Raw genomic sequence first — 10,149 nt, 5'->3', positions numbered from 1 at the left:
GCAATCTCCTCACTCTAAACTCGGATAAAACTAAATTCATCTGCTTCAGTGCAACTCAAGCAGGTCAACCTAAAGAGATGCATAGCATTTTTGTACACCATTGCAATGCCATAAATGTATGTAAATGTAGTACCTTAGAATGTGTGGACAGTATTAAATATCTAGGAATTATCATAGACATATTTCTGAGGTGGGATAAACATATAGACTTAACTTCATCAAAAGTCAGGAAACTTACACATCTTTTCAGGGCTATTAGAAATATTCTCTGCATTAAAGACATGAAAAGAATTTACTTTTTCATGTGTAATTCCTTATTAGATTATACATCTTTAGGTTGGGGAGGTTGTACTCAAACAATACTTGATCCCTTATCAAAAGCTCAGAAATCACTTCTTAAAGTTATACTTAAAAAACCGTTCAGATACCCCAGTGATTCATTGTTCGAAGAGTTTCGTGTTCTAGATGTAAGGCAATTATACATGAGGAAAATCATATTACATACCCAAAGAACGCGTCACCAATACACTTCCGTACTCCATTATCACGATACTAGAGATGCTAAGAGGAACCCAGTTGTTCCTCCCACCACTTCTTCATCCTTAGCTCAAATACAATTCTCATACTTTGGCCCTAAATTGCTTAATCTTATTCCCGATGCATGGAAATCAAAAAGTGCTAACATTCTCCGAAATCTGGTAAATAATTGGCTTCTGATCTTGGGGAGAGATGAAAGCAAAAATATGCTAATTAACAGTCATTAAACTTGCTTTTCTTAAATTTCGTTTTTCGAACTACCCTGTATTTTATTTTATATATAACTATATATATATATATATATATATATATATATATATATATATATATATATATAGTTAATTTATGTGTTTACCATTGTTAATTAAAAATCTGCTTATAACCTTTCTTTACATCTTTTTATTTTATTTTTACTTGTTTTAGTTTCTCAACTCTCTTTTAAATTTTTATTTTTATATACCTACATTGATTCTCTAGAGCAGCGTTTCCCAATTTTTTTTCGCCCCGGAACCCTTATCGATCATACTTTTCTAGGCGGAACCCTATTTTTATAAGAAAAAGATAAACTTGTAGTTTGAATACTTTCATGTTTACCATGAAAAGAAAAATCAAAAGTTTTGGGTAAAACTTAATTTAATGTGAAGAGTAATATCTTTTTACATTTTTTTGTTAAAATAGCATTGAAATCAGGCTTTATGCCAGACAGCTGAATACGAAGATCTGGAGCTGCATCCAGTATGTTTCTGTATTTGTTTTTTGTCTAAGCGTAAGCCGAAAAATCAGTTTCACATCGGTAAGTGGTCACAAACGGTAACAAAACTGTGATAGCCTTCTCGACGACTTCTGGATATTCGTTTTTAAGTCCAATCCAAAACTCATCCAGATTAGTTTTTTCTGAATTAAACTTTTGTTGTAAGGAAGAAGAACACATGATATCAATCAAAGCCTCGTTTTCTGTTGCTGTAAGAGTCGACGGTGTCCTGTGAACTAGGAATGGATTCTGTACCCAGTCAATGTCCTGTAGGTTTTTTCAGGAAAATACTCTTCCAGAGATTTGTTGAGGGCCATCAAATGTTCGTAAATGCATTTTTCAACATCTGAAGTTACTTGCAACTCATTTTTTTCCAGAAACTCGTTTAAAAGAGTAAAACATTGGTACTGTTTCTGTTCAACACATTCTATCCAGAAGACAAGTTTCTTTCTAAGAGAAGAGATTTTGTCGTTTATTGTTACTTGCAAATTACATTCAGTTTATCAAATATGTCTGCCAAATACGCCAGTTTCATTCGCCTCTCATTGCTCGTCGTGCAATAGTTGAACAAGACCACTCAAATATGAAGAAAGCGATTCTTTGGAAAAAAATACCACTAGTTCGTTGCGCAATTCAAACAATCTTGATAATACTTTCCTTTGGAAATCCATCTTACTTCCGTGTGAAGAAGAAGTGATTGATGCTGACTTTCTATATCTTCACACACTTTTTTAAAAAGTCTCAATTGGAGCGGACGTGATTTAACGTAATTCACAATTTGTACGGCTTGATTGAGAACTTTCTTTACCTCGTGTGGTATTTTTTTACGACAAGGGTATGTCGATGTAAAACGCAGTGACTGCTGCTGCATTTAGGTGCAACATTCTTATTTCTTGTTACAGTACCTTTTATTTTGCCAGTCAAAGCGGCAGCTCCATCGCTACATACATCGACACATTTGTTCAAATGAATATTATGTACATTCATGTAATTATCAATGACTTTGAAAATTTCTTCTCCAGTGGTGTTGGTCTCCAAAGGAGCACAAATAAACAAATCCTCTTCAATAGATCCCCCGAAGGGGTATCTTACGAAAACAAGCAGTATTGATAGTCCAGCGACATCTGTACTTTTGTCGAGTTGCATTGCAAACATTTCACTACTTTTCAATCTACAAAACAATTCATCTTCAATGTGGTCAGATATTTTATGGATTGGATCAGATATGATATGAACTCGGAACTGCTGCAACTTTCTTCGCTGCGTCTTCGCCAAGTACACACTTGAAAATTTCTGTCATACAGGGTTTTATTAAAGTCTCTGCAATCGTGTGTGGTTTGCCAGCACGAGCAATCCTGTAACTTAACAGGAATGATGCTTCGGTGGCATTCTCAGTTTTAACATATTTATGTAAAATAGCCACACTGGTTTTATGTGCATCTTTGTATCTTTTAAAAAAGTCTAAGCTTTTGTCTTTTAATTGCGGGTGGTTGGTATTAAGATGTCGTTTTAGCTTTGCAGGTGCCAGAGAGCTATTTCATATGATTTTGTTTGCAGATAACGCATTGACCATCCGGATTCTCAAGCATTCCTATAGAAATAAATCCAAAGGACAAGTAAGATTCGTCATATTTTCTCTTTTTTGAAGAAGTGTTGTCCTGAGATTGCCCAGCCCCTTTAGTCGTTGGTGTATTTTGTCTATCCTGCTCAGGACAATATCCTTCAGTATTTACGATATCCTGGAATGAAATAAAAACATTAGTAATGTGACGGCAAGATGCAGTTTGGTGTTGGCTTAAAAGAACAGTCCCACCCCAAATCTTCTTTTGGCACAGTCTGGAATTTGACCCCTTTTTCGGGATGATTCGTGATTAATTTATATCAAAATTAGATGTCATTTGCTGTTTAAAAGGCTAGAGTCGAAACCCATGCGTCAGTTATACTACATTAAAGTAATTTGTCAGGGTTGTCACGGTTGTCACCAATCAAAATAGATTCATGAACTAGGCCTAAATGATTACTATTGCTAGGTAAGTATAATTTAATTACGGATAAATCAACAGCTTCTTCTGAAATACTTTCATTATTTGCTGACGATGAACTTGATGAAGCACTTATGCCACTTTGTAAACGCCCTGTTTTGAGCCAGTTATCCATTTTTTTAATAAAGGCTGAAATAAAAAATAACATGAATATGAATAAATCGTTTTTATTTGTTTTGGCACTATCTGCAATTGGTAACAAATAAAAAAAATACTTACCTAAAACGGATACCGTAAGTGCAAGATTATAAGAACAGGAATAACAATATCACTGGAATGTCACAGTTCTCTCATGTCACAGTCATATACCCGTATTCAGAATCGATCTTTCAAGGTTGCCTTACTCAAGTGTATTCCTTACTCAAGGGAAAGAATCGACCAACCTTACCTTTAACGCTTCAATTCAGAATCCACACATGGAACTTTTTTCATCAAGGTGTGTACCTTATGTCTACGCCGAAATAAAGTTGGGACGTCATCCGAAATTTGTGGATGTTGCGCTATAATAATCACAACACTCCCCGTTTTGTGACAAGTTGTACGTTTATCTATGCTATTCTCTATGGATTTAAATGTCTACGCCGAGTTGCATATTATCAACCCGCTGTCAGACTCCATAAGTTCGTTGTTTCGTGTTTTGTGAGTTTTTTTAAAAAATGAATTCGCGTATTGTGGTCACACCCAATGAGAAGAAATGTTTGGTTGATTTGATATGCAAATATCCAGCCATTTCTTCCATTGCCACAAATCACCAGCAGCTCGGAGATAAGAAAAATGCTTGGGACAAGGTGACGGATGAATTTAACTCGATCGCCGACAATCGAAAGGTATTTATCGTTTGTAATTACAATACCAACCAACCATCACGTCGTTTCATCCACATTCATATATCCATCATAATTTTCTGTTATTCCCACTCCGTAATAGTACCTATACTAGATTATAATACCGTATTGAATTCCTTTTTAGCGATCTCAAGCGCAGCTCAAGAAATGTTGGGACAACCTAAAAACAAAAAGGAAGTTGGTGCTCAAGACGGGAGGGGGCAGACTGTCACCAAGTGCTTCCCAGGAGCATCATCCAATCGACAGCGTGCTGGACTTGGTGACAAATGTCGAAATCATTTTCAGCAACGACAGCGATCGCACTATTTGCGAATCGCCTGATGGTTAGTAGAAAGTTATGTGATATATAATGGCACAACCAAGTTGGTTTAATTTGAAATTCCGAGAGGAAATGTTAACAAAATATTGTATATGTTTCAGATACCGCTGTGCCCAGCACATCTTACCTTGGACTGGTCAGTCGACAGAATTGCCTGTGTTTGGTAAGTCAGTTTTTGATAATGTAACTGATTATTTTGAATTTAACAAAAATGCATGTCTAGTAATTTTTATTTATATTGTTGCATTCATATTTAAAGCTAATAAATAATATAAGTTGATAACTAGCAAACAGGTCTGAAATTAGTTGCCTTTTGAAACTCAAAAATTATTAACACTAAATACATCAATAAGTTCACAGTGTTTGTTTGCGCGGTGGTGTATTCTTAGAATTAGTGAATAAAAAGAGTAGTTAGTATTGAGGTTATTGTTATATTTTAAAGTGTCTGCTTTGAGTTTGTCTGGCAGGTACATTCATATAAATTAATTCCAATAATTCAGGGCTTTCAATTAGAGATTTGATAATTTTGAATAAAAACTATATATAAGTTAGAAGTCTTCTCTCTAGAAGTCTGGTTTGGGTGCGTAAGTTATTGTAATTTATAAATTCGATGGAAATATTTATTTTAAAATTGATGTACCGAAGGAATTTATTTTATACCTTTGTAAGGCATGAGAATGGACTTTGTAGTACGGTGACCATACTGTTGAATTGTATTCTAATTAACTTGGTACTAATGAGCAATATAGATGTTTTAAAGTTAACACATTTTTAAACTTTGCCCCGATTCTCAAAATAAAACCGAGCATTCTCATCCCATCGCTTGTAGTTTTATCGATGTGTAAGTTAAACTGCAGACTCTCGTGGAATAAGACACCGAGATCTCGAATCTGTTAAACTCGAAGAAGATTAGCGCCATTAATTGAATAAGAACCTTTGCAGAAACTAATAATCTGCTCAGTTTGATACGATGGATGCGTTTAAGGCATTAACCATATCATTGGTGTATTATATTAAATCTGAAGATCTGATCTTCCTTTAATAAATCCATCTTGAAGGGGTGAGATTACTCGTTTAAATTGAGATATCAACTTTTCTAGTACTAGGCTTTCGAAAAGTTTGGGTAAAGAAGACATTACGCATATTGGCCTATAATTTGTTACTTCGCTCTTATTTCCTTTTTTGAAAATAGGTGTCAAATGACTGAACTTCCAAAGGACAGGAAACACACCTGATGAGAGTGACTTCATAAATATCTTATGTATGGGATGTGACAATGGATGCATACAATTTACTAGGAATCTAGGTGGAACTTTATCGGATCCTGCAGATTTACGGGAATCGAGACTCGTCAGCTTAGATATAACGTCATCTATAGTTACTGTACAGTCAGATATAACAAGGTTCTCAACCATGTTAGAACAAGAGTACTCACTGTCTACACTTTTACTAACATATACACCACCAAAAAACTCAGCAAACAGATAAACAGTTTCCTGTAGATTTTGTGATAGTTTACAATCGAATGACATAATACTCGGTATATAAGTTGATTTTCTTTTTGGGATTTAACATATTTCCAAAAGAATTTTAAGTCTTCTACGAGAGAGTCTTTGACAACACACACCCCCGCCTCCGAGTCGGTTACACCGGCTGAGAGCAGCGGCGTTAACGTCAAGCAAACCCCCCGCACCGAGCCGCCCTCCTGCCCATTGTTATCATACAGTGCCGCCTTACGCAATAAAAACAAAATTTTAGTCGTAGGAACCAATGACTCGAGTAAGATTAAAGTAATACCCAAACAAAAATTTATTATCGTTTCACGCTTAGATCCCGACACGACGACGGAGGAAGTCATTTCCCATGTCAAAACGAATACAGCTCTCAGCTGTAATGCTGAAAAGTTTATGGCGTTTTCTAAAGAATACTCATCCTTTAAAATAGGAGTCGACGAGCAGAACATAGATTTACTACTAAAAGAAGAACTATGGCCCCGAGGAGTGGTTGTCCGTCATTTTAGATATTATAATAAACGCATTTCAGGTCAAGAAAACGCGAAAAAGCCGACCGAATCAAAATGACTGCTACTATACCAGAACGTGCGAGGACTCAGGTCTAAGATGAATCAATTTCTAGAAAATGTTCTTAACCAAGAACATAAATTCATCGTGATTACGGAGTCTTGGCTAAACGATTCGATATTTAACGCGCAAATTTTCGACAGCAGATACACAGTTTTCCGAAAAGACAGAAGCACTCAACAAACACGAGGTGGTGGACTACTGCTCGCTTTACTAAACGAAGAAAACATGCGAGCCGAACGACTTTCCCATCTGGAAACGGGAGACGAAAATTTATGGGTCAAAGTCACAATTCAAGGCTTATGTTTATTTATTTGTTCTGTTTATATCCCACCCAGTTCAAAAACGCATATTTACACGACTTTTTTCGAAACTTTAATTAGTAACTTAACTTACCTTGTTGATAAAAAAATCTTAGTGATTGGTGATTTTAACATTAATTCTTCACAAAATCCACGTGCAGTGAACACTGAGCTTTTATATGTTATGGAACTTTTTCAATTGAAGCAGTTTAATACAGTACTTAACTCATGTAATCGTACTTTGGATCTAGTATTAAGTAACTTTAGTATGTTTACAAAAAAATCCGATTTCTGTCTTGTTCAAGAAGATAATTATCACCCGACACTTGTGTCAGAAATTAGTCTTGATCATGACAGACCGTTGAAAAGTCGTTGTTTACATTCAGAAAATAACTTTCGTGGTTGGAATTTCTGCAAAGGAGACTTTGAGAAGCTGTACAGCCAATTGCGTGACCACAATTGGCTGGCTATCTTGGAGATCTCCGATGTTGACGAAGCAGTTAAGTACTTCTACGATACCCTATACGCGTATTTTGACAAATGTTTTCTAAGAAAAAAAGCGCCGCGAAATGAAAACTATCCTAGATGGTTTTCGCGTGAGATTATCGGGGACATAAAGACGAAGCTTGTATACCATCGACGGTGGAAACGATCAGGTTTGGATAGTGAACACGAGTTATTCAAATCCTATCGTACAAAAATTAAACATAACATTTCAATAGCACACAAAAAATATATTGTGGAGGTAGAGAATAATGTTAAACACGATCCAAAGTCATTTTGGAAATATGTTTCTGACAAAAAAAATGACAGAGGCCTCTTAAATCATATTATTCTGAATGATTGTACTTACAAAGGAACTGACGTACCGGAAGCTTTCGCAAAATATTTCCAATCTGTCTATAATCCAGAAAAAGCTGATTTTGATTCTTACGTACCAGGACAGATTGGATTGACAAAAGCTCAAAACATATCTATAGAAAACGTTAATAACATGGATTTCAGTTTAGCAATAAGAAAATTGAAACCAAAAACATCATTTGGCCCTGATTTCATTCCACCCTTCGTCATTAAGGGTTGTTCTGAACCACTGTCTAATCCACTTCTACATATATTTAATCTTACGATTAAAAACGGAATTTTTCCTAAACTGTGGAAGCTGTCAAAAGTTACCCCTCTACATAAAGATGGTGACAAGTGTCAGGCAACCAATTACCGTCCTATAGCAATTCTTTCCGCACCTGCCAAGTTATTCGAAATAATTATTCATAAATATGTATATGCCAAGGTTGAACCATTCTTGATCGAACAACAACACGGATTTCGACGTGGCCGATCAACCACTACAAACTTGATGGCATATACTGATTACGTGGCGAGAGCGCTCGATAATAATGAGCAAGTTGACACGTCATACCATGACTTTGCGAAAGCTTTCGATAAGGTTGATCACTTAGTGCTCTTAAGTAGGCTTGAAGAAATTGGTTTTTCCGAAAACTTAATTAAACTCTTTGCTAACTATTTAAAAGAAAGGGAACAATTCGTTTCCTATGGTGGTTTTAACTCTAACGCGTATCCTACAAACTCTGGTGTGCCGCAGGGTTCCAATTTAGGACCCTTATTGTTTCTAATTTTTATAAATAATATTCGGGGAAAAATCAAATTCGTCCGTTTTTTACTTTTTGCAGATGATATTAAACTGTTCTTAAGAATAAGATCATTAGAAGACTGTAAAAAGCTCCAGGAAGATATAAATGCAATTATTGACTGGAGTATTGACAGCAAACTCGGTTTCAACTTCCAAAAATGCTCAGTTATGTGTTTTACGAGGTCACAAAAGATCGTATATTTTAATTACAAAATGAAAGATACATCACTAAAGCATACGGTGACTTATAAGGACTTAGGAATTGTGTATGACGCTCGCTTAACATTTCACGCTCACATTGAAAAGATCTGTAAATCAGCTACAAGAATGTTAGGTTTTGTCATACACAATTCAAAGGAACTGACAAACCTTGCAGTCATTAGGCTGCTTTACTTTAGCTTAGTGCGTAGCATTCTCGAGAGTGGATCTCAGGTATGGGGGCCAGAGGACACTGTCTATGTACTAATGGTCGAGAAAATTCAAAAGAAATTTTTACGATACCTCTATATGAGAGAGTTTGGTTTTTACCCATGGCTGTTTCCAACAGCATTTATCTCGGGAATGCTGAATATCTGCAGCCTTAGTTCCAGACGGGACGTCGCATTATTGATGATGGCTTACAAGCTTCTGAATGGTTTAGTATCAATTCCAGACATTCTGTCAAAAATAGGACTTTATGTCCCGGATAATTTCACGAGAGGCCGCCAACACAGGCTTTTAATTCTTCCCAGGTCCAGAACTAACTTACCAATGGTGATGCCCCTGGGAAGACTCACTAGGTTAATTAACTCCCTTCCAGCTAACTTGGATATTTTCCATATGTCCTACAACGACTTTAAGCGCGAAATATTGTATTTGTTTTAACTGTATACTTATGTATAATTTTTTTTCCATATTTTGTTTACCGCTTTTGCATATGTTTTAACTGTATACTTATGTATAAAATTTTCTTCAATAATTTGTTTACCGCTTTTGCAATGTATTGGTTTTTGTACTGTTTTTGCAAATAAATAAAATAAAATAAAAAAATAAAAATAAAATAAAATATGTCTATACATTATTAGTTGTCAAATTAAATCAAAGGTAATATTTGAGATACAAATATTATAAAAAGTATTTTCAATTTTCAGATATGACAAGAATACCGAGGGAGAGAATACCACTTTACGCATTTAAAGAGTCCATAAAAATTTTTTAAGGTTTTTATTCTCGCGGCTCTATGGACGTTACCCTTGGCTTTACCCATCGATTTATATATTAGGCATGACCAATTACCACTCCCTAGAGACACGTAGAGGTATTGCTTTGCTTAAATATTTTTTCCAACTAATAAACGGTCACTTATCTAATAATGAGACACTGGCCCAATTAATTTTTTTTGTACCAGAGTCTCACTCTCGAGGACGTCATCACAATCTTCTATATAGTAGAGCAAGCCGCACTAATTTATTAATGAACTCACCTGTAGGGAGAGCTACGTACTTTTTGAATGCGGTAGATAAAAAATTAGATTTTTTTTTTGTGTCCTATAGCGCATTTGCGAGATTTTTGGCATTGCATATACACTGCATAAATGGTACAATTATAACGTCTTAGGCTTTATTACCTGTAATTGTTATAAATA

General features: G+C 35.4%; 1 protein-coding gene across 2 annotated transcripts; it reads left to right on the top strand.

Annotated features, from left to right (window-relative positions):
• The first annotated feature begins 3,979 nt into the window (after positions 1-3,979).
• On the top strand, positions 3,980-9,711 carry LOC149414449 (uncharacterized). 2 transcript variants are annotated; one of them, XM_089643851.1, is made up of 4 exons: positions 3,980-4,157; positions 4,300-4,498; positions 4,596-4,657; positions 9,656-9,711. In XM_089643851.1, the coding sequence occupies exons 1-4, from the start codon at positions 3,987-3,989 to the stop codon at positions 9,659-9,661; spliced, it is 438 nt and encodes a 145-aa protein (XP_089499977.1). In that variant the 5' UTR covers positions 3,980-3,986; the 3' UTR covers positions 9,662-9,711. The 2 variants fall into 2 exon arrangements, with proteins under 2 accessions (XP_089499977.1, XP_089499976.1); XM_089643850.1 differs by lacking the exon at positions 9,656-9,711 and having other exon boundaries at positions 4,596-4,806.
• Positions 9,712-10,149: the final 438 nt, after the last annotated feature.

This window comes from Hesperophylax consimilis, chromosome 20 (assembly GCF_061612785.1).
Source record: "Hesperophylax consimilis isolate HC1 chromosome 20, BYU_Hcon_1.0, whole genome shotgun sequence".
NCBI classification, from domain to species: domain Eukaryota; kingdom Metazoa; phylum Arthropoda; class Insecta; order Trichoptera; family Limnephilidae; genus Hesperophylax; species Hesperophylax consimilis.
Note: the sequence above shows the minus strand (reverse complement) of the source record. Positions and strands in the feature narration are given on the sequence as shown.